Raw genomic sequence first — 22,884 nt, 5'->3', positions numbered from 1 at the left:
CAAGGCTGTTCGCCCTCCCTCCCAAGAAAGGGTGCGCAGACTTGAGAGAGAAAGTGCTTTATCGGCCGTCTTGGCCCCGCGGGCGCTCAGCCCCGCACGCGGACCCGCCAGGAGTAGGTGCTGAGCACCCGCTGCCGCCGGCGCACCACGCACGTGTACGTGCCCTCGTTGATGGCGTTGGCGATGATGCTCAGATGCGCCTCGCCCAGCGCCAGGTAGCCAGGGTAGGAGAATTCCAGGGGCTCCTGGTCCTTGTACCAGCTGCGGGGAGGGTGGGGAGGCTGGGCAGGGTCCCGAGCACCCGCCACCCACCCTCGGGGGGTCACGGGGACGCGGGGCCACTCACTACACTTTGCCTTTCTTGTGGAGGATCTTCTGGCCGCAGCGGAAGGTCACGTTCCGGCCCTCGGGCACCAGCCTGGTCTTGGTCCTGGGTGGCGGTGCAGTGGCAGCCACCGTGGGGAAGGGAAACTCTGCTCCGGAGTCAGGGAGGGAGGGCCACATCAGTGCCCCGTCCCCCCGCCAGACCCGAGCTGGCACTGGGGACCCTGCCTCACCGGCCTCACCGTAGCAGAAGTCACAGCTGCTGGGACAGAGCCTCTTCATAAGTCTCCGGCGGGTGTCACAGAACCCCCTCCGTGCCCAGGATGTGCACACAAACAGTCGGTCCAGGCAGCCTGCAAGAGGGCAACCTGTCCTCAGGGCCGGCCCGGCACGCCACCCGCCAGCCCGCCCACCCACGGCACTCACCGTAGAGCCGGTGCAGCCCCCACAGCTCGTCCTGTGACAGCGTCTTCCAGCCACGCAGCGTGGCGTTGAGGTGCATGAGAGCCCGGCCGTGCTGCGAGTGCATCAGGCCCAGCGCGTGGCCGATCTCGTGGGCCGCCACGTGCACCAGGTCAGTGAGCCAAACGCCTGCAGGTCCCGAGGGTCAGGCCCTCGGACCCTGGCCCAGCCCTCCCCGTCCTGCCCGCCAGCCTTGCTTGCCGTGGCCACATCTGCTGCGGTGCGGCCACGGAGCCTCCCTCACTCGGCACAGCCATGGGAAGATAAGAACGTTCCAGGCCAGCAGAGGCAGTGAGCTCGGCCCCCAGGAATGTAGCTCCGGTTCTGTCTCCAGCAGCAGGGGGGAGGGGGGGCAGGGGGGTTTCAGGGCTCCTGGAACCCGGGCCTGTGGCCTCTTCCCAGCCTCCCCCTTCCTGCTTACTTGACCCCAAATCATAGCCGTCACCCCCAAAGCCCTCCTGCTGTGCCCACCGTGGCGCAGAGGGCCCCACAGGAGGCCAGGCCATCACCTTTCTTCCAGCTGTAGCGCGTGGGGCCCAGGACCCAGTATTCGCTGTCATCGAAGTGGATGCCCCCGTGCGGGGGGAAGAAGGCGTGAGCCAGCTCGCCTGTCGGGCCGTCAAAGCAGTGGTGCAGGGCAGAGACCAGGCAGTCCGTGTGGTTGACGGGGTAGAAGCCTGGGGGAGCACAGGGGCTGAGAGGGGGCCGCGGGGCTGGGCGGGGGCAGGGGCACGGTGCCCACCTATGCGGAGGTCACTGGGCTGCTCGGGGGCCACCTCTCGGAAGCTGAAGGGGGACACGTCGCTCCACATGCGGAAGGCGGTGGCCAGGCCCCGCCGGGTCTCGCTGGGGCTCAGCAGGTTCCGTGGGAAGGAGAGAATCCTGGGGTGGGGGTTAAGGTCAGGGGTGGCGGCCAGGCTGCGGCACGCTCCCCTCCACATCCTGGCCCACGGTCACACCTGTAGGTGAGGTTGAAGTGGTCCCAGCGCAGCCTGGCGGGGGTCAGCGTGTAGCGGCGTCTGCGGGGCGCCTGGAGGGGCAGAGGACCAGGTCCCTGGGTAGCGAGGACACCCGCGGGATTGGGTGCGGCGAGATCTCCCTTCAAAGGAAGCAAGGGCTCGTGGGGAGGCAGTCGGGACCAGACTTGTGTCTGAAAACACTCGGAAAAAAGACTAAAGGAAACGGGGTGGGGTTCGTGGTTCAGGGAGTGCTGAAATTCCCTCCTTTGGGCTGTGTGTGTTTTTGGGTTTTCTACCCTGGTCAGTGTTACTTTTACAGCCAGAATGAAAAAGGTTACTAACCACAGGCCAGGTCGGAGTGGGCGGGGCTGGAGGCCTGATGCTGCCATCCCCCACCCCCCCCACCCCCCGCCCCCGCTTCCCCCCTCCCCCAACACGCAGGCCCTTGGACCCTCGGGCCGCCCACCCTTCTGCCCAGTCCCGCCCTGCTCTCACCTGCGCTGCGCTGGCTGCCAGCCGGGCCGAGGGGGCCCCCAGCCGGGCCAGCATCATGAGCGCGGGCAGCAGGCACAAGGCACCCAGCACAGCTCCCAGCCGGCCAGCCTGGGCTCGGGCCCCCGACGCCGCCGAGGACACGCAGGCCCCGAGGCCCATGGCGCCTGCGGACTCGCTGTCGGGGCCTAGGGCCCAGTGGGGCTGCGCGGGGAGGCGCTGAAGCGGCTCGGGTTACAGGGGTGGGTGCAGGGGGAGGCGCGTGCCCCTGAAGGGAACCAACTGGCCGTCCCCGCTGTCAGGACAGCCCTGCCGCCAGTGTGGGGTGCGGACCCGGGGCCTGTGGGTCGGTGGCAGCAGCTTGGGCAGGGCCTGCTGGGCGGGGTTACTTGGGGAGGGGGGGTGAGGAGGGCCAGGCAGCTAGAGAAGGGATAGAGTCTCGGGCTCAAGGAAGGGAGGTCAGTTGGGGTCCTGAGACCAGCTTTTTCCCTGGATGGAATCTCTTCAGCTCCCTCGCCACCGAATGAAGCCTGGGAGCGAACCTCCATTCCAGCCAACTTGGGACAAGTCCCCTGCCGGAGCACGCGGCCGCCTGACAGGGTCCCGGAGAAAGGGGAGGGGACTAGGAGAGTGAGTACCGGGCGCGCTGGCGGGGCAGTGGGGGCGGGGCGAGAGGCAGGGGAGGGGGCAGGTGGCCAGGGGAGTGTGGCAGAGGACCAAGCTGTCAGAGCTGGAGAGAAGGGACCCCATCGGGGTTTGGGGGGAAGCCCGTGAGGTGCCGGGGTTGTGGGAGCCCCGGACCCGTGGCCAGGGCCAAGGCCGGGAAGGGGCCTGGGCGGGCAGGCAGGGAAGTGGTGTCCTGAGGCCCTAGGCCTCGACGGGACGGCCTGTAGGCTGCAGGAGCTGAGCCAGGCAGGGATGTTGGTGAGGGCTCCTCCGGGTTGGGGGACCTGGGATCTGGGGGTGGGTGGGTGGGGGCTGAGAAGGCAGAGTCAACAGGGATTGGTGCAGAGAGGGAGCGAGGGGAGAGGCAGAAGGCCAGACCGGGCTGGGGGTCTGACCCTCCCCGTTCTCCATCCGGGCCTGGCGCCGAGTGACAGCAGTACACCCAGCCGACGGGGTCAGTGCCAAGGTGCTGGCAGACAGCTCCGGGGGAGCATTTCGGGTGGTTCTTGAAAAGCACCCGGCCGCTGAGCGCAGCTTTAAGCTCTTCGTGGTTCAATATTTGCCCAGCTCAGACTGGCCCTCCCACCCTGTGTCCTGCCCTCTCCCCAGCGCCTGTACCCCCCTTCCACATTCAACGGTCCTAAGACACTAGTGGTGCCGCCGGCCCCAGAGAGGCCCCTTCCCCAGCTCCCTGTTTAGCAGGGACCCCCCCCCCCCAAGGGCCACCGAGAGAACAGGGTCGGAGGTGACCACACAGTCGGCCCAGGAAAAGATTAAGGGGCCGGGGAGATGACGAGGAAGACCCCCCAGCTGGGCGGACACAGGGGTTCTGGCTGACCCAGGGCTTCTAGCGGACACCACGCTCCCGAACCCCCAGGCCAGGGTCGTGAGAGGTGGCCCGTGCCTGGCCCAGAGAACGGGTCCGGGCAGGCGTCTTGTGCTGTGAGCGCCACAAAGAGCAGGACGCGCGGGGCACGGGCCAAAGCGCAGAGCCTGGATCTGGGGCAGCGGCGGAAGAGGGGCCGGTCAGGACTGCCCGCGTAGGGGGCGGCGGCGCGGCGGGGCGGGACCCGGGTGCCGACCGGCCCGGCCCCCGCCCCAGGCAGGCACCAGGCGGAAAAGTCCGAGAATCTTTTTATAAAACACGGGGTGGGGGCTTGCGAAGGCGATGGCGGGACGTGGCTCCGGAACGTGGCGGGGCGCGGCCGGGACGCGGGGCGGGGGCGGGGGCGGGGGGGGGTGGGGGTGGCGCGGACTACACGAAGATCTGGATGCGGTCGCGGATGGGCTGGCGGCAAATGGGGCAGGCGCTGAGCGCGGCGCCGCAGGGCGCGCACGCGCCGTGGCCGCACTGGAACACGAGGCGGATGTGGCTGTCGATGCAGATGGGGCAGGTGATGCGTTCTTCCATCTGCCGGTAGCGGCTCTGGAGCTCCTCCACCAGCTGCCGCGGCGGGCCGGGCGCAGGGGGCGCGCCGGCCACCTCCGTGCCGTCTGCGGGCGGGGATCGGGGTCAGGAGGGGCGGGGCGGGCGGGGGGACGTGGGCCCGCGGCCCGGCTCCCCACCCACCTGGGCGCAGCTTCTTGCCGATGACCACCTGGCACCTGATGCACTTCTTCATCCTGCGCGCACACTCTGCGGGGGGAGCGCGCGGTCGGGCGGGCGGGCGGGCGGGCGCGGGCCCCGCCCCCCGGCGCCCCCCTGCCCCCCGCACTCACCCTCGCACACCGTGCGGTGCTGGCACGGCGAGAACAACACCAGCAGCGCCAGCTCCGAGCACACCAGGCACTCGGCGGCCTCGGGCCCCGACGGCGCGGCCACGTGCAGGTTCGTCACGGTGTTGGGGGTGCCGAGCACCAGCCTGGGGCCCGGGGCCGCGCCCCCGCTGCCGCCCGCGTGCCGCTCCCTGCGGTCGGAGGAGGGGGCTCGAGGGGGCCCTGGCGGGGGCGGGGAGGGGAGGCGTTGCCGGGGGGAGGGGCGCGCGCCGGGACCCGTCCCCACCCCGCCCGGCTCACCGGAAGCGCTGCGCGCAGCCCTGCAGGGCCTTGAGCACGCGGCCCTCGGCGGCCAGGTCCAGGGGGCTCCGGCCGCGGTGGTTGGCGTAGCTCACGTCGGCGCCCTCCAGCGCCAGGAAGCACGCGACCGCCGCGCCCACCGTCAGCTCCCCGCTGCCCGGGAGGCCGGAGGCCTGTAGCTGCGCGGCAGACAGACGCCAGTGAGGGCGGGCGCCGGGGCAGGTCTCAGGACCAGCCCGGCCGCCCGGGCCTCGGGTCAGGGGCCTGAGCACCCCTCGCCGTCTGAGGCCGTTAGAACGTTAGAGCGGGAGATGGGCGGCCAGGAGAAGCGGGGGACTCCAGGGGGAGGGGCGGGGTTCGGAGACAGTACCCCTCCCCCGCCCCGCCCCCACGGGGCCCGGGGGGGGGGGGGGGGGCCCTTTCCCAGGCTGGTCGGCAGCGCATTTTCTCAGGAACGCAGGGCCCCGGCCGGGGTCGCAAGGACGCCCCTGGCCGCAGTCCCCCAGACTGCCCCGCCCCCAGGAAGGCCTGGCTCCCTGGGCCGGCGCCCGCGGCGGAGGCGAACAGCCCCTGCGGCCCACCTCCGCGGCACCCAGACCCACACTTCCTCACCCTGGACAGCAGCTGCAAGGGCCCCGGGTCCCCCCCGGCCCCATCGGCCGCCAGGGGCAGCAGCTGGTGACGCTGCAGTGCCACGTGCAAGGCCGTGTCCCCCTCCTCATCCTCGGCATTGACGCTGCAGCCAGCGTCCACCAGCAGCGGCACGAGGCCCACGTGGGCCTGCTGCACCGCCAGGTGCAGTGCGGACTGGAGCTGCCGGTTGCGGACGTTCACGTCACAGCGGCCCTGGGGAGAGGGAAGGGGGGGGAGGGTGGGCACAGGCTCCGGCCAGGGACCCGCCCCCGTCCCTCGGCTGCGTCCACACCTCTCGGATGAGAATCTGGATCACCTCCCGGTGGTTGTTGAGGGCGGCCAGGTGCAAGGCCGTGAAGCCGTCCTCTTTCTTGGCATCCACCAGCTGACGTGCCCGAGCTAGGATCTTCCTGACAGCTCTGGGAGCAGGGAGACGCATCGGGGGTCGGTCGTGTCCCCAGAGCGGCCCAGCAGCTCAGGAGGCTGGCCACCGGCCATGCCCACCCCAAACTCACAGTGTGTGGCCCTTGAGGGCCGCGTGGTGCAGCAGGGTGAAGCCCTGGCTGTTGGTGGCAGTGACGTCGATGCCCGGCACCTCAGTGAGGACCTCCACGATGCCGCTGGCGCCGGCGCCCGCCGAGATGGCACAGTGCAGGGGTGTGTCCGCATGGGCGTCCTGCCGGGGTGTGTGTGGTGGGGGGGGGGGCAGCGGTCACTTGGCAGGGAGGTAAATGCCACTGCATCCTTGACCCCAGGGGTAGGGCCAGGGGACCTAGCACTCACAGGCAGATTGACGTCACAGCCGCGCTCACACAGGACCCTCACCACCTCCAGAAAGCCCCTCCGCACGGCCACATGCAGCGCTGCGCTCCGGGTGCCGTTAAGGGCATTGGCCCCGCACCCGGAGCTCAGGAGCACCCGGGCAGCCTCGGGCTGGTTCCTGGCGGAAGAGGGAGCGGGAGGCGCGCTGCGTCCACCTGCGGACCCATCCCCCACCCCGTCCCTGCCGGGGCCTCACCCCAGGGCCGCGTAGTGCAGCGCCGTGTTGCCCTCATCGTCCGGCAGGTCTGCGCCCGCCCGTGCCTGCAGCAGCAGCCGCACCAGCTCCACCTGGCCCAGGTAGGCAGCCACCTGCAGGGCGGTCCTGCCCTGGTTCTTGGCGTCCACCTGCCAGGAGAGCCGGCAGGTCAGTCCCCAGCCCTCTGTCCCTCTCCCTGGGGCTGGCCGGCGGAGGGGCGGAGAGGCAGGGGTCTCGGGAGCTCGCCTGCTCTGGGTGCCTCCTCAGCAGGTCCAGAGCCCCGGCCATACTGCCTAGGGCCACCTCCACCACCAGTCTCCCTGGATGCTCAAGGTCGCTCTTCTGGGCTCGAAGCTTGTCCAGGGCAACGCTCAGGGAGCCTGGGTGGGGCAGGGCTCGAGTTAAGTGGCGGCCCAGGGGGCGGCCCTGCCTCCCACCGGCCACCCAAGCTGGGCGCCCGCACTTTTGTTCTCCCTGGCACGCTCTGCGACGTCCAGGTTGGCATCTTCCTCAGGGCGGTAGGCCACCAGGCAGGAGGGGCTGAAGGTCCACAGCTGACCGCCGACTGCCACACGCAGGTTACCGTCTCTGAAAACTTTTACCACCTTCCCGACGCGGCCCAGGGCCTGAGTGGGGAGAGGGCAGGGTCACAGGCGGGCCTCCCAGGGGGTGAGGGAGGCGGGGGTGGGTGGAGGCACTCACAGGGGCCATGTCATCTGTCCACTCGCCGTGCCCAGCTTGTAGCCGCTTCACCGTGTCAAGGTCGTCAATGACCCGCACCACGTCACCCACCCAGAAGGCGTTGTGCTGAGTGACAGACAGGCAATGTGAGGGGCACCCCCCAGGCAAGGGTGGCTGCCCGGGGCCTTAGAGCAGGGAGCCACCTCCACTGAACTCCACAGGATAGGCGAGCCTCAACTTGACCCCAGCACCTGACTGAGAGCTGGATGAGGGCCACAGTGACCAGGGCAGCCCTGGGTGGCCAGCCCCAGAGCCGTGGGAGCGACAGCCAGAGAGGCACCCAGGCAGTGACATCCAGACCAGGCCAAAGCCAACTCTGGGGTGAAGGCCAAGGCGGGCCTGACCCTATGCACCACTGGAGAAGCAGGCAGTGTGGCTGAGGCCAATCTAGACCAACACAAGGATGGGGGTGGGGTCCTGGGTCGACCAGGGGCATCAGGAGCCACTCCTCCCCAGTCCCCAAACCTTTCCTGGCTGCACCCTCCCTGTACAGGTCTTGCTCTACAAACCATCTGTCCTGTGATACCCTCCCCCCCCAACACCCAACCCCCGGGTCCAGGACCGTGCTAGGGGTAGCCGGCCCACCCACACAACCCTGCTTCCCAGTGTTCACCCGCACCCACCCCCGGCTAAGTGTCCACCCTCCGTCCTGAAGGGCCTTCCCACTGCTCCCGCTTGCTGCCCCCCATGTGCTCCCCACACCCATAGGGAGCACTGTTTAGAAAGTCACCTCCCACCTGTAATGCAGCAGTGGCTTCCTTAGGCCCAGGATCAAGCCCCCAGCCTCCGCCAGCCCCCCAGTGCCTCACCCTCTGGATCCCTGTACACCTGGATCCCTCTCCGTGGAACTCAGTCCCTTCTAGACCCTGTAAAGCCCCCCCTCTCCCTTCAGGGTTGGAGAAAGGCATTCCCAGAGCTGAGCAGGTACACGGAGGGGGTGCAGAAGCGAACAGACGGGCTCGGCCCAGCCCCCCATGCACCTTGGTGAGAGCCCCAGGGTGGAAGGTCCAGCGGGTCTCATGGCCGAACTGCACGCGCACATCCCCACGCTCCGTGATGCGGTGCACGGTGCCCGTCTGTCCGATAAACTGTGGCGGGTCATGGAGACCGTGGCTGGGTGGAGCGGGAGGGCTAGGGGTCCAGAGGATGCGGGGAAGGGAGGGTACGGGGGGCTCAGCAGGTGGGGCGGCTCACCTCCGCCATCCTGGGGTTCCACCCGCCGTGGCCTTCCTGCATCTCCCTCAGGATGTCTGTGTCCAGCAGACACTTAACCTTGTCCCCGTGCTGGAAAGGCTGGCCATCAGCACTCACCCTGCGCTGCAGCTCTGCCGGCTTGCCTGGGGGCGGGCAACAGGCCCCCCTCAGCAGCATCCCTCCTCCCCGGCACCTCCAGAGGTCAGCCCCCACCCGGCGCCGCCCCAGGACCCCGCTGGGGCAGGAGGGCGGCAGGGCGGCAGGGCAGGCGGGTGTGGGCTACTCGGGGCCAGCCCCTACCGAGCCTTGGCAGGTGCTCCTTGTAGTAGAAGCCACCGGCCGCCTCGCCTACACACTTGAGGTCCACCTTGCCCTTGTGGCCCACTCGGTACACATTGGTGGTGCCATCTGCCCACGTCACACTGGCCACGCTCCGGCCTGTCTCCACATCCCAGCCACGGATGTCCACCACTCGGCCTGGCTTCCCTTCCCCGCCTGGGGAGACAAGGGTCCCACCGGCAGGCTAAGCCCGTGCCGTGAAGCTGAGCCACAGCCAGGGGCGGCCTGGTCCCCCACTCACCGTCCTGCGAGCCCCACTCCCAGTCAGGACCCCGTACCACCTTCGCCCCCTGGAAGATGCCCCTCAGCGGGATCCTGGGGAGGCCCTGGCGGGGACTCAGCGTGACCCTGCAAGAGAGCAAGCGGGTGCTGGGCCACATGGGAAGCAGGGCGATGTGCAAGCCCTCCGGCCCACCCGGCTCTCTTGCCCTAGGGCGGCTGGCCCAGCAGGTCCCTGCCCTCCGCTCTGGGCCCCTCACAGCAGGGCCTCTGTATGCAGTCACTTGGCACCCGGCGCCTCCTCCCGGGCTGAGCGCTGTTAGGGTTGTTCCCAGAGCTCTGCACACAGCCTGGCCCGGAAAGGGCTCAGCACATAGAAACGTAGAAATGGAAGAATGACCAGAAGCGCCCAGGCAGCTGGCCCTGCGCCCACTCTGGCCAGCAGGCAGCCGGGAGCCAGAGCACACACCGCCCCTCCACGCGCACGGGAAGCGTCAAGGAGCCGTGGGTGGTGCCTCTGGGGGGCCACCCCAGCCCAGGGGACTCCTAGTTCCATCCCCCCGCCCTCAGCAACGGTGCCTCCCCAGCTACGCCTTCGGGTTCGCTCCCAGCACAGGCCGCCAGGGGGCTTCCCCAGGGGACGCAGGCCACCCCCGTGCCCCCGCCACAGCCGCACCGGGGAACCAGCCACGCCTGGCTCTAGGGCCGGTGCCAGGACAGAGTGGACAGGCTGCCTTCCACAGAGGTGGGCGGGGGGGGGGGGGCGGCGCTGGTGCCAGTGACCAGGCCTCTGGAGTGACCGTGACCTCGGCCACACCTCAAGGAAAGGTGCTGCAGGTGCTCCGGCTGTCACAGGCCAGGGCCCCGACCCTGCCAGGCGGGCGGAACTCACGGGCGCGAGTGGGCCGTCTCGTAGCGCTCGAAGGCGTGGGTGAGGTCGTGCTTGCCGTGCATGTAGCACTGCGTGCACAGGTCGTAGTCGAAGCAGACGCGGCACTTCCAGCGCATACCCCGCAGGCCATGCTTCTTGCAGCAGTCACAGACAATGTTGGGGTGGCGGACGCCTGGGGGCGGGGCAGGGTCAGGGGACGCGGGGCCTCTGCCCCCCACCCTCCAGGGCCGCTGTCTCGTGCACCCATCTGGGCATCGTCATCTGTCCCCCGCCCAGGGCCCGCCGCCACCCCACGCACAGATCTGGGCGTTGTCACCTGCCCCCTGCCCCTCCAGGGCCCGCCACGCGCACCGATCTGGGCGTTGTCGTAGAGCAGCAGGTCGTGCGCGCCCTGGTAGCCTGCGCGGTAGTTGGTGCGGGTGCCGTGGTCCCACTGCACGACTACCGTGCGGTCAGGGGTCGAGGGGCTTCCGTGGCGGCCGAGCTCCACCACAGTGCCCACGCCGCCCTCGCCGCCATCCTGCTGGCCCCACTTCCAGTCCACGCCGCGCACCACACGCATGCCCACCTGCACGCCTGCCTGGGGGTCTGGGTCCATGGTGGGCACGACTGCTCCGGGACCTGCAGGCAGATGGTACCCTCAGGCCACATGAAGAAGGCCACACAGGCTCTTGCCAGTTCTGGGAGGGCTGCCAGAGAGACACGGTGGGGAACAGGTCTGGGGGAGCTAGGCATGGTGTGTGGGGGGGAGGGGGGGGGAGCATGCGCAAACGCCCTGGGGCAGGGAGAAGCATGGTGAGCATGTGCACTACAGACCTAAGGAGGCTCAACTGGCCACCGGCTGGTGGAAGGGGACACGGGCCACAGAGGCTCAAATGGCACCTGTCTTCGAGGAAGGGTGGGATGCCCCTTTGGAAAGTCCTCTCCAGCCACTATGAGGTGCCGCCCTGTGGTGAGCAGGGGCAGAAAGAGGGTGCAGTCCTGGAAAGACGACACTGGATCGCCAGGGAACGGGACCTGGCAAGGTAGGGACCCTCAGCAAATGCTCGTGGAGCGTCTGCCTCTGCTAGGGGGTCCAGTTCTGGGTGGTCGGCACACAGTGGGCCATCAGCACATCTTTGTTTGAAAATTAATGGATTGGGGGGGAGGGGCGCCTGAGTGGCTCAGTCGGTTGAGCGTTCGACTCGGGGTTTCGGCTCAGGTCACGATCTCACAGTTCCTGAGGTCAAGCCCAGCTTCTGGCTCTGGGCTGACGGTGAAAAGCCTGCTTGGGATTCTCTCTCTGCCTCTGTCTCTCTCTCTCAAAATAAATAAGCATTAAAAAAATTAATGGATGTAAAGTAAGACAATAAAACTATCAGAAGAAAACACACTCTTTTGTGCAGCCAGTTTAGAAGCTGGGCTGCACTGAGGTCCAGCGTCCATCAAGACACCACTAAGAGAATAAACACCCAGCAGGCCCGGAGGACGCAGTAGCCACGCACACAGAGCACAGGGAGCTTGTGCCTGGGGTGTGGGGAGAACGTGCAAATGCAGACAGCCCAAAAGAAAAGGGGCAAAGCACTGGCATAGGTCCCCCCCGTCCCCCGCAAAGACTAAAAAACACATCTGGTCACCAGGCCACTGCTCGAGTGTGACACTATCCTAGGTCATAGACGGTGCCTCAAGGTCACTCCGGGCCCCGCTTCTGGGGTCTTCTCTGCAGAACCGTGGTCTGCCCGCTCGACTTGTACCAGATGAGGTGGCGCCTGTGTTCACAGCAGCACCCTCCCCCGCATGTTCAAGGGTGAACTGGGTCACGAGGCATGATTTATCCCCAGAGGAACACACACCCACCACACCATACGCAGGAGCCGCTGGGAGGCAGACCTCTACAGGTGCTGAAGGAAGCAGCCACGTACCCGCTACCTGGATCCATTTACAAGAAGTTCACAACCAGGACAAGCAAATTCATGGTGGTGGAGGCAAACATGGGGCTCTGGGACCCAGAGATGTACTACTTCCTGATGTGAGTGATGCTTATGTGCCTTTGCAAACTTGGATCACTTCTGACCTGGGACCTGCATTACATGTTTCTTCAATAAAGTATTTTTAACTAATGACAAGAACGGATTTGAATGACCGTTAAGAGAGAAAATCAACAGCACTTGGAGAGGGCCCCAGGGACTCCCAGCCTGTAAGAGAGCGATCACCACTCCACTTCTGCCATGGTCTGCCGTGTTGCCAGGAGGACCCCGACGCTGTGAAAACAGCTGGCCTGGGGCGCCGCCCAAGGCAGGGCTGGGTGTGAACCTGGGAGGCCGGAGGGACGCTGAGGCTGGCTGGGGTGAAGCTGAGAAGCAGACAGGCTACTGCCAGCTTCCGTTAGGGCCCGGTGGCCCCGCTCAGCCACAGGACACTGGCCGGCAACAAGGGAGGAAAACCACAGGTCACGCCTCCACCTGGGGCCCTCTCCAAGGTCCTGAGTCCCACCCCCATCCCCATCCCCATGCTCCCAGGCCTGGACAGCTCAGGAAACTGCCATCCAGCCGAGGCCACAGGCGGGCAGAGAGGAGGGATGGTGGTCAGACTGCCAGAGGCAGGGGCCAAGCCCCACGGACCATCTGACGTCCACCCTCTGCCCGACTCCGTTCTGAGGCCCACGTCCCACCCAGGGTGGGCACCAGAGGGGCGCTGCCCATAGGGCTAGGGCCTCAGTCCGTGCCTAGCCTGCATGTCCAAGCCAGTGCGCCCCTCGGACTCTTAGAGGCAGGAACCACCCGGCCAGGTCTGACTGTTGCAAATTCTCCCTCCCAGACGGGCTCCCTGTGATGCTGCTTCCTCACCCCACCCAGGCAGGACCTCCAAGGCTTCCACAGAAACAGGTGCATGTTTCGGAAAGATAAACCTTCCCAACCCATGAACTCATTAGCAGCCTTTCCTCAAGGAAACTCCTCATGGCTCACTCACCCCGATGGCCTCACGTCTCAGGCCACCCTGCCTCCCTGCGCTGTCGCCTCTCAGCTGCCTTCCCTTCTGGTCTCTGGCCCTTGCTGAGATGCGGCAGCCGGGCCTGAGACCGCAGCAGACTCCAGCACCAAGAGCTTCCTATTTCTTCCACGAGCCCAGGCCTGCCACCCGAGAATGCCTGTCACCCTTGGGTGCCAGCAAGCTCCAGAGGAGGGGAGGCATCCTGGGGGTCAGGTCCAGTGGGCCGCCCACATGTAGCCTCAGCCTCCTGCCCCCCCATCAGCAGCTGCCACACGTGTGTTTCTTAGGCGGAGCAGCACGGCCTGAGCCTGTGGCCTGCCGGCAGAGCAGTGGCCGGCCCCTTAGTGTACAGGCCCCACCCCTACCCTGCCAGATGCTCCTGCCTGCTGGGAAGCCACCAGAGCTGGCTGTGACAGACGGGTCACACGGAGCTGCTCCCTGCCCTTCCCAAATGCTCTGCCGACCTATACTCCGCCACAGTGGGCCTCGTTCCAGGCAACTGCAGACCCAGACAAGCCTAGGCAGACAGGCCCAAGGAAGGTCCCTGCCTGCAGAGCCCAGAAACTGGCCCCACACTGTAATAAAGGACTCGGCGCAGGAAGGGACCCTGCGAGTGCCACGAATCAGTGCCATGAGCCGTTCCTTGGCCAGGGTGGCTTGTCCTCTGTGAGGCCAGCCTGTCAGCCTGCCCAGCCAGCCACACCTGCCCGCCTACTGACCTCAGGGACCCACCAGCCACGTGCTGCGGAAGCACTTCCAACAAGACACGGTGGGGGGGCACCCCAAGAAGGAGAGCAAGTTGTGCCCATGCCTGGCCCTGCCCTACGGGAACAGGCAGAGAACAAAGAGGGGGGTGGGGGGATGCCCGAAGGGTCTGTGGGAAACCAGGACCAGGCCTGAGCCGCCGCCAGCCCCACGTGGGGCAGCAGGGCAGGTCCCCAGGGCAGCCCAGCACCTGTTACACACGCGGTCGGTATTTTTAGCACAGCCAGCTCTCCCCTAGGCCTGGCAGGTGGGCTGCCAACCCCCCCAGGGCTGTGCCTCACGGGAACCCACCAACCCATGTGGGACACAGCCCGATGGGACACACAGGCCGTGGGCCTCTTCCTGCCCCTCACCATGTGCACCCAGACCAGCACCCCTTGAGGAAGACAATGGAGAAGAGAGAAGCGGCCTGCTCTGGAGACACCCACGGCCCTGGGAGCCTCTTTGTCTCCTCGTCCCCAGCACCTGATCCCCGCACGTCTTGAGGTCTGCCCCCTGCTTCAGCATCTCCATCCAGCATGGTGTCGCCTCATCTCAGGCCTGAGCAGAGCCTCCAGCAACACCTCCCTGCTGTCCCCTCCTACATATCCACCGCAGAGATCGGCCACCCGGCTCCTGGGCCTTAGGAACGTCTTGGCCCAGCATTCTAGCACCCTCGTGAGGAGGCCGGTAGCTTTCCAAGTCTCTCCATCACTTTTCTCCTCCCACCTCTCTGCCTGGTCTTTGTCACTGTCCTTGGGGGCCCAGCACGTGCTGATCATACCCCCAGGTACCCAGCCCCCAACCCCCCCATCAGGACTCTCTACTTCACTTTAGACAGTCCCACCAGAGGGCTCGGGAAGGGCGTGGCAAGTGGGGAATGGACCAGAGTCAGGAGTTAGGAGGCAGTGACAAAACCCAGAGGGGCTACAGAGAAAGGGGGCACCCTTTCAGTGGGATATTCACCCAGAGACTTATTTTTTACCTCCTTTACCAGAAACACTACACTCGGACATCTTCCTCAGAGCTCACAGGCCACACCCCTGCCTGGCACCCAAACGCCCTCAGAGGTTGTCGCTAGGAACGTCAGAGCAGCAGGGTCCGGGTGACAGATGCACATCAGCAGAACTGTAACTTACCTTAGAACACGAACCAGCCTCGAGTCAGCATCCCAGACCTTTAGCTGCTACTTCTTGGGTCACAAATTTGACAGTCTCCAAGATTTCCTGTTGGAAACTAGCAACCATGCCGACACAGAACGCAGCAACCAAACAGGCAGCCAGCGAAGCAAGTCTGGAGAGAACGTTTTTTAAAAGGCAGTTTTACACTTTTTGCATTTACCATTTCAACCAAGCAGGCGGACACCGGGGTCTATTCCGGGGGTTTCTAGTTTCTCGTGTCTCAAGGAACTGTCAGCTCTTGGAGGCAAAACGATTTCCGAAATATGCACGAGGACAGTGTAGAAATAAGGTGTCTTCCCTATTTGTGAATATTTTATTGGAAACACTTTTAAAAGCCATAAAGATCAAATACCACTTAGCTAAGAAACGGGCAAACTGCCTTTATTCAAAGGAACACAGTTACATGACACTGACACGGCATGTGACAGGCAGCTGCCACTCCTTCCCCTGTGCCTCCGGCTGTGTCTGATGATGCCGTTTGAATCAACACCGTGTGGCGCACAATCAACTGGCAAAACTTGGTGAACCACAGGCTCCTGTCATGTGGCAGCTCTGGCCAAGACAAAGGTGGACATCCTGGGTGCTGGGGAGTCCGGCCCATTAGGGACCAGGGTGAAGCCCTGAGACGAGAGCCCAGGAAACCCAACTTGGCCCAGCAGGAAGACCTGCCAAACGCCTAGAGGAAGTACAGGACTGTCATCAGCTGACTCCTGCCCCCCCCCCCCGCCCCCCAGACGAAAGGCCTCAAGAACCCTGAAGACTGGGGCGTCCTGCCCCAACCACTGCCCAGGGCCAAGCCGAGTGGGAGCAAGGCTTTCAGATACTTGTTGCATCTGCAGTCGACAGGAGGGGACCTGCCAGGAAGGACTGGGTCTGCCTCATCCCCAGCCCCGCTCGTGCCCACCAGGAAGAAGCCTTTTTGTCACCTTTCCTTATTTCTTCATTTAGATATGAATTCAGAGCATGCCGGAGCAGAATTACGTATCACCCTCACACATACACACACACTCAAAAACAACTAAAACTCCTCTGACATGGCATCAGATAGAATCCACAGCATGAAACAGCCAGCTCCAAACTGTCACATCACAAGCCTGTCGAGAGCTCACCTGTCTGGCCGTCCAGTCGCCCCCCCTGCCCGCCTGGACACTGGTGGGCAGCCCTGATGCCTGGAGACGTGGGGACCGGCCTCTAGCCTCGCTGAGCTTCAGCGCAAGCCCTGAGCCATCCAACCCTCTGGCGCCTGGGAGATGCCAACACGCACAGTTAGCACCTCCGACGGGACCGCGGCGAGCGGGCTGAGCTAGCCGGTCTGCTCCTGGGTTGCCCGCTGTCTACATGCCCACTCCCGTGCAAACACCGCGACACCCGGCGCTGCCCCAGAGGCCTGCAGGGCTCCCTGGGCTCTGGCGGCCTCGCTCCTACTGCAGTAGTCACTGTCTGAGGCGCGCAGGAGCCGCAGCGCCCGAACACGACCTGCGGCCGGGAGCGGAGCAAGAGGGCTGGCGGCCCGGGCGCTGCAGACGTCAGGGCCCGGCGCTGCGCCCCGGCCGAGGCTCCGCGGGGGACAGCGGGGGTGGGCCGGGCCGGGCCGGGCCGGACTGGGCAGAGCGGGCGCGCAGCCCGAGCGTGACCCCGCCCTACCGGCCCGGGTCCGCCCCGCCTCCTGCCACCCCATCCCCCTTCCTCGGGAAGCCGCCCCGGGCCCCGACTGAGGCCAAACCCTAGTGCCCCCGTCGACCCCTCCACTTGCCCGTAAGTTTGCGTCCCGCCCGTTCGGCGCGGGAGCTCCGGGGGCCCGAGAAGCGCCGATTCTATCTGCTAGTGACCTGCCAAGCGGCCTCGGTGTGCGCGGCAGCCTGCCCGTGGCCCCTCTGCCGCTCAGCGCCCGCCAGCCAGGCCGCCCCGCCGCGCCGAGACCACCGGCCGAGGCAGGCGAGGACCCCAAGCTCGGGGCTCTTGGGGCCGCCGCGGAGCCTGTCGGGAGTTGTAGTCTGCAGCCCGCTGGGGCCGGAGCTAGAGGGGAAGGGTCTGAACCACAACTCCCAGGAGAACCCGCGGCGGTGGTGACGCACGCGGCCGCAGGAGGCGGGGCGTGCGGGAGGGAGTCCCGGCCAGTGACCTGACAGAGACGGGGAAGCCTGCTGCATTGCTCCCGGGAAAGGCGCGAGCTCGGCTCCCCGCCAAACGCGGACGGAAGGCGCGTACACATCGGGCAGCGTGTGCCACACGTCGTCGAAAGGCTGCGGCGGCCTCGGCGCACTTCGCACCACGTTGCGGGCCGAGGGCGAGGAGCCAAGCAGCGTGCGCCTGGACGGGAAGGGGCCGGGCTCCTCGTCCAGGTAGGCGCGGGGACCCTCGCGCCCCGGAAGCCACCGAGGACCGAGCTCGTGCGGGCCGAGCAAGGTGGGCCACTCTACCGGGGCCGGGAGGTCAGCCCCGCCGGGGCGCTGAACTTGAGGCCACGCCCCCCGCGAGGGGGCGTGACCCTCGCCGGAAGCTCGTCGACCTCGCGCCGGCCCTACGTGGCGCGGCTCCGTGCGAGGACGCGGCCCGTTGCCATGGGGACGGAGGCTGCGGCGGCCGCGGAGGCCTCACCAACGACTCCTTTGACTTGATTGGTTTCAAAAATCAGAATAACGCCAGTCTGAGCCGTACTCCTCGCGGAACCGAAGCCCGAGCGAAACGCGGCGGGCCCCTGCGCTTCTCCCCGGCAAGTACGTTGGGCGCTCTTAGCTTCCTGGTGACGGAAAGCCGCGTGTGTGAAGCGGCCGCTGCTAGGCTCTGACGCGGCCGTGTGACAGGTTTCTGCGGGCCCCGCCGTCCCCGCAGCTCCGCCCCGCCCGCGTGGCCGCGCGTGGCCCGGTGTCCCCGGGGCGGCAGCTGTCGGTCCGCTTTCACCACCTCTCGCCGGCTCCCGCGGCCCCCCTGGCGCAGCCTCTGCTCTGGTCTCTCTCCGTCTTTTCTCACGCTCACATGTCTTCTTTTTCAGACGTTCGGACATTTTTGCCACACGCCTGTCAATAACGTTTTCCCTCGGCTCAGGCTCCTGGATACCTCCCTCCAATGCGCCCTGTCCCTTGTTCCGGTCCAGCCGGGTTGCTCCCCAGACCTGCTGCCCAGTCTCCCCCCCACCCCCCCACCCCCGCTAGAGCTGTTCTCCGCTGTCATCCTTGCGCTCCCTGGGCTGCAGTTCTTGTGTCCTGGCACCCCTGCCGTCTCCGTCTCCCTTCTTGGTTTACGCTCTCATTTTGCTCAAGTCAGCCCTCCGGAGCTTTCTGGAAAGGGCGCATGTCTGAAAGGTGTTTGTTCTATGGCTGTCTCGGATCGACAGTTTGGCAGAGTCTAGAATTCTAGTTTGGAAAGACTTTATCTTCAGATCTTCTGACGTCACATATTTTGCTTCCAGCTTCCAGGGACACTGTTGAAAAGTCCAAAGCTATTCTGGTGCCTGGTCAGTGGTCTGCCCTCTGTGGGTTCTCTTTCTGAAAGTGGTTAGGATCTTCTCCATATCCTTGGTGCTCTGAAATGCCATGGAGATACACCTTGCTGCCTCTCCTGACTCTACTGAGCACACCATTCTCTTCATTCGGGAGGCTCTTAGCCTTCCTTCGGTCTGGGAACTTCATTGGGTTTTTTTTTTATAAGTTTCTGTATTTATTCTGAGAGAGAGACAGCGTGCATGTGGGGGAGAGGCAGAGAGAGAATCCCAAGCAGGCTCTCTGCTGTCAGTGGGCAGCCCACCTGGGGGCTCGATCTCACAAACCATGAAACTGAGCAGAAATCAAGGGCCGGTTGCCTAACCGAGCTTAACCCACTGAGCCAGCCAGGTGCCAATTTGGGGAACTTTTTTAAAAAAATCCTTCTTGGGGCGCCTGGGTGACTCAGTCGGTTGAGCATCCGACCTCAGCTCAGGTCATGATCTCATGGTCCGTGAGTTCGAGCCCCGCGTCGGGCTCTGTGCTGACAGCTCGGAGCCTGGAGCCTGTTTCGGATTCTGTGTCTCCCTCTCTCTCTAACCCTCCCCCGTTCATGCTCTGTGTCTCTCTGTCTCAAAAATAAATAAACATTAAAAAAAAAATTAAAAATCCTTCTGTTTTTCTGTGTTTGCTCTCGATGGGATTCCTATTACTCAGAAAACCTAGTGTTTTTCTGGTTGATATCCTTAAATTTACCATCCATCCGTTCTGTCGATTGGTTAAGTTCTGTGATTCTGTGACTTATAATAAGAAATGTGCATTTGGTTTTCATCCCGTTTCTGGCACAGAGCTCCTAAAACCTTTGAATTTCCTAAGCGAAAAGAGTCACAAAAGGGGTATTTTGATACAGCAAGCCTCTTTCAACCACACTTGAGCTTCTGTTAGTAAGGTGGCTTCTGGAAAAACTCTGTTAACCTTGAAAATAAAACCATTATTTTACCTGCAAAAATGGGTTTATTTGGGATAACAGAACTGTAATTCAGGATAGGCAAGTTATGGCAAAACCACAGGCAAGTCCAGAGAACAAAGAAGAGGAGCATTATTTTATGGAGAAAGGGGAAGTTAGGGGAGTTGTTTGGAAACAAAGCCCACTGGAGAGAAGCAGGGGTCCAGGGGGATGAGGTTTCTCACTGGCCGAGGGGCAGGTGTGGTGGACTTCCCGTAGGAGACGCCGTGCACATCTTTTCCTGTTGGAGCCTGTAATTGATGTCCTTCCTGTTGGTTCTTCCCTTGGGGAGACACTTCTCTCTCTCTCTCTCTCTCTCTCTCTCTCTCTCTCTCTCTCTCTCTCTCTCTCCTAAACATGAGCTTTGTTTTTTTAATGTTTGTTTATTTTTGAGAGCATGCAGGCAGGAGAGGGGCAGAGTTAGGGAGACAGAGGATCTGAGGCAGGCCCCGCACTGACAGCAGTGAGTCTGATGCGGGGCTCCAACTCCTGAACTACGAGATTATGACCTGAGCAGAAGTCAGACACTCAACTGACTAAGCTACCCAGGTGCCCCAGGGGAGACATTTTTTCTTATAATTGACACTGAATGGTGGCTCCCCCTTCCAGCCTTTCCTTTTAGCACCCCCAGTCCACTTTAGTGAGGTTTCCCTTTATTCATTTCATGCTCCTAGGGGTGAGGGCTGGTTGCCAGGGGGACCAACCATGCGATTGGTCAGAACTCAGCCTCACCCCCTGACCTCCGGGGAGGGGAGAGGGGCCGGGGTTGGGCCCATTCTCCAATGGCCAAGGCCTCATCAGTCACGCCCCTGTTACGAAGTCTCCACACAAACCCAAAAGGACCCCGTCTGGAGAGCTTCTGGTTGGTGACACGGGGAGCGGGCCTGGACGGAGCACGGATACCCCGCCCCCTCCCCCCAGCCCTGGCCCCGTGCACCTCCTCCATCCGGCTGTTCCTGAGTGATCTCCTTTTATCACAAACCAGGAATCCAGGAAGTAAAATATTTCCCTGAGGCCTGTGAGCCGCTTTAGCAAATTAATCGAACCCAAGGAGGAGGTTGTAGGAACCTTTAATTTTTAGCCAGTTGGTTAGAAACACAGGTGAGACCCTGGGCTTTCAACTGGCATCTAAAGTGTGTGTGTGCGTGGGGCGGGGTGGGGGAGCCGTCCTGTGGGACTGAGCCGTTAGCCTGTGGGATCTGACACTGTCTCCAGGTAGCGTCAGAATGGAGTTAAATTGGATCTTGTCTTGGTCTTGAAGAAGTAGAAGCCCTGAAAAGGTGAGAGAGGCGTTACAGGAAACGTGGTAGCAATGCGGTCCGGCACCAGAGAGGCCGTGAGCGACCTGGTTGCCGTGCTTCCGAAATGTCGTCTGGACCAGCCTATATGTAAATGGAAGGTGCTGAGGAAAGCAAATACATTTGAGAAGTGAGAATATGGGGTCGAGGACGTCAGCCTTGGCAGCAACGGCCCCTGAAGCAACCGCAACGGATGCTGCCGTTCTAGCCCCGGGAAGCATCCAAACCGACCAGACTCTATAGTGGCTCAAGCGTGGATTGACCAAAGAGAAGCTTCAGGAGAGCAAACCGCTGTGGTGGACCAGCTCGGAATGATGCCAAGTTGACAAGATTGTCCACGATGAGATCTGGTCCAAACGGTTGTGGGTGTTTTCAAGGGGATTCAGAGTTTAACAGAATGTGGCAACCACAAAGAAGAACGTACCTACACCACCACCACCCCCCCCCCCGCCCCCGAACAGTCATCAGCACCAGGCCCAGCGGACAGTGCTCCCGGAGACAGCCGCAGTCAAGACGCAGCGGATTATTGCCGCCGCCGACAGGCATGTCGTTACCCAGAACAATCAGCTTTGGTGGGCCACCCGTTAATTTTGCACTGGGGCCGGTATACCAGTTGGACTGTCAGCATGGGGCTGCTTTTGGTCCCCTGTCAGGTAGATTTCCTCCTCCCGGTTGGCAGTCTGAACCGCCAGGATCTCTGGCCCCGCCTAGAATCGAAAACAGAGGCCATCATCACTGGGGACCGGCAGGGCTCACCTATGACCTCCCTGTGAAGCAGGAGCCTCCACAAGTTGCCGCAGGGAGACACAGGACTCTTCCAGCGTGGATTCAAGAAGGTTTTGAAAGAGATGGAACGTGAAGAGAAGTTGGAGAAAGGAAGAGTGGAACGAGAGCGTTCGCAAGCGTCCAGAGAGAAGAGCAGGCCACAGGAGAGGCTGGCAGAGGAGGCGGCTTTTGTTTACCTGAGAGAAGTACATTTGTAATGATGGGTAAGAGCAAGACGCTGAAAATGCTTCAAGCAGGGAAGCGCCACCAGAGGTGACACCCAGTTCCCGAGAAGAGCAGAGGAAACCTGAGGGGAAGGAAGAGCAGAGAGAATCCAACGAGGCCATTGGCAAAAATCCTTCTGCCTGAAATTCGCCTGGGCGCCCCAGATGAAATGTGTCACGGAGCCAAAGACGCACCCTGCCGGCAACAGAAGCCCCCACAACGCTGACCCGGCCCGGGCGCCGGCTTCCCTCCGTGGGAGGGCGACAGTGCCTCTGGGTCAGGAGACCGACGGCCAGGCCACGACAGGCGTCCGCCTGCCCGGGGAACTTCTGGTGCTGGATCCAGCAGAAACAGGAAGCTTTTTGGAGAAAGGAGAAACAGCAGCTGTTCCTTAATAAGCAAAGAGAAGAAGAGCAACAAACAAAACACGGATGAAAAGTCCACAAAGAGCCAAGTCGCCTGTCGCCACTGGAAGCAGGAGAAGCACACGGTGATGTGGTTAAAGGAAGGGACCCCCGGTGAAACATCATTGTTAGCATCGGGGGGGAAAGGGGCATGAGAGAAATGAGGAAGGAGCACATCACATCTCCAGCTCTTCACACCATCCCAGAAGGGGGATTCTCCAGGTAGGTGTCACACTTCCAGATGTTCTCCCCTTTAAGGAAAACGAGACGTGGTAGGAGCTGATCTTCAACTATGAAAGCTACACGTAGTAGGAGTGCAAGTAACTCCCCGAGAACGACAGTCTTGAGCAGTAGGAGTAAAGATCGGGGAGAAGGCCAAGGGCATCATGGACCTTTCCGAGAGAGGCAAAGAGGAACTCGCTGAGGGGACAGGCGCACCGACCGGCCCGGGGGCAGAGGAGCTGATATGGGTGTAAAATTGATGACCAGGGTGGACATCCCAGTGGGAGCAGCCATAGCACAAAGACCAGTCGCCCTCCCTGTCATGAGTGCTGGAGAAGGACGAGGCAACAAGGGCATGATGTTTAAAAAAGTCCATGAGTTCTAAGGGCTTGTACCCCCAGCAGAGGCACTTTGTGGCTGTGTATGTGAAACCATAATCTTTTTTTAAGAACCTATGAGTGGGTGTGCTTTTCCCCAAATACTCTCCAAGTTACTTAACGAGATTTCTTTGTATTGCATTTAAAAAGAAATGGTGGGGCGCCCGGGTGGCTCAGTCAGTTAAGCGTCCAACTTCGGTTCAGATCATGATCTCACAGTTCATGAGTTCAAGCCCCGCATCAAGCTCTGTGCTGACAGCTTGGAGCCTGGAGCCTGCTTCAGATGGTGTGTCCCCCTCTCTCTCTCTCTCTCTGCCC

At 63.4% G+C, this 22,884-nt stretch overlaps 2 protein-coding genes and 1 long non-coding RNA gene across 8 annotated transcripts; 1 reads left to right on the top strand and 2 right to left on the bottom strand.

Annotated features, from left to right (window-relative positions):
- Window positions 1-41: 41 nt before the first annotated feature.
- On the bottom strand, window positions 42-2,399 carry MMP23 (matrix metallopeptidase 23). Its single transcript, XM_045034935.1, has 8 exons — window positions 2,241-2,399; window positions 1,746-1,885; window positions 1,529-1,668; window positions 1,296-1,463; window positions 751-915; window positions 567-677; window positions 347-473; window positions 42-261 (listed from the first exon to the last, which is right to left on the bottom strand). The coding sequence occupies exons 1-8, from the start codon at window positions 2,397-2,399 to the stop codon at window positions 87-89; spliced, it is 1,185 nt and encodes a 394-aa protein (XP_044890870.1). The 3' UTR covers window positions 42-86.
- A 330-nt stretch (window positions 2,400-2,729) lies between these two features.
- LOC123379439 lies at window positions 2,730-12,054 on the top strand. The gene is made up of 2 exons (XR_006583821.1): window positions 2,730-2,867; window positions 11,661-12,054. It is a non-coding gene; the product is annotated as an uncharacterized LOC123379439 (long non-coding RNA).
- On the bottom strand, window positions 4,026-16,561 carry MIB2 (MIB E3 ubiquitin protein ligase 2). Of its 6 annotated transcripts, none has more exons than XM_023257938.2 (21): window positions 15,960-16,560; window positions 14,809-14,962; window positions 10,772-10,972; window positions 10,307-10,576; window positions 9,956-10,127; window positions 9,086-9,192; window positions 8,806-9,000; window positions 8,506-8,648; window positions 8,292-8,399; window positions 7,273-7,377; window positions 7,034-7,196; window positions 6,817-6,950; window positions 6,571-6,719; window positions 6,336-6,492; window positions 6,068-6,228; window positions 5,845-5,971; window positions 5,532-5,765; window positions 4,920-5,098; window positions 4,623-4,810; window positions 4,474-4,539; window positions 4,026-4,397 (listed from the first exon to the last, which is right to left on the bottom strand). In XM_023257938.2, exons 4-21 carry the CDS (start codon window positions 10,551-10,553, stop codon window positions 4,159-4,161), a joined length of 2,874 nt encoding a protein of 957 aa, XP_023113706.1. In that variant the 5' UTR covers window positions 10,554-10,576; window positions 10,772-10,972; window positions 14,809-14,962; window positions 15,960-16,560; the 3' UTR covers window positions 4,026-4,158. The 6 variants fall into 6 exon arrangements, with proteins under 6 accessions (XP_023113706.1, XP_044890859.1, XP_023113707.1 ...); XM_045034924.1 differs by having other exon boundaries at window positions 10,838-10,972; XM_023257939.2 differs by having other exon boundaries at window positions 10,772-10,902.
- Between the last annotated feature and the right edge of the window lie 6,323 nt (window positions 16,562-22,884).

The sequence above is a fragment of the Felis catus genome, chromosome C1 (assembly GCF_018350175.1).
Source record: "Felis catus isolate Fca126 chromosome C1, F.catus_Fca126_mat1.0, whole genome shotgun sequence".
Classification (NCBI taxonomy): Eukaryota; Metazoa; Chordata; class Mammalia; order Carnivora; family Felidae; genus Felis; species Felis catus.
This window is presented reverse-complemented; position numbering and strand designations above follow the sequence as displayed.

What these genes read in the sequence shown, in the direction of transcription:
- MMP23 (XM_045034935.1), bottom strand. Translation starts at nt 2,399, where the DNA reads ATGGGCCTCGGGGCCTGCGTGTCCTCGGCGGCGTCGGGGGCCCGAGCC. An exon ending in GCCCAGTGACCTCCGCATAG is followed by an intron (nt 1,464 to 1,528) that starts GTGGGCACCGTG and finishes GTGCTCCCCCAG; the next exon opens with GCTTCTACCCCGTCAACCAC. An exon ending in CAGCTGTGACTTCTGCTACG is followed by an intron (nt 474 to 566) that starts GTGAGGCCGGTG and finishes ACTCCGGAGCAG; the next exon opens with AGTTTCCCTTCCCCACGGTG.
- MIB2 (XM_023257938.2), bottom strand. Translation starts at nt 10,553, where the DNA reads ATGGACCCAGACCCCCAGGCAGGCGTGCAGGTGGGCATGCGTGTGGTG. An exon ending in GGAGTGGGGCTCGCAGGACG is followed by an intron (nt 9,001 to 9,085) that starts GTGAGTGGGGGA and finishes TTGTCTCCCCAG; the next exon opens with GCGGGGAAGGGAAGCCAGGC. An exon ending in GCCCTCAAGGGCCACACACT is followed by an intron (nt 5,972 to 6,067) that starts GTGAGTTTGGGG and finishes CCCTGCTCCCAG; the next exon opens with AGCTGTCAGGAAGATCCTAG.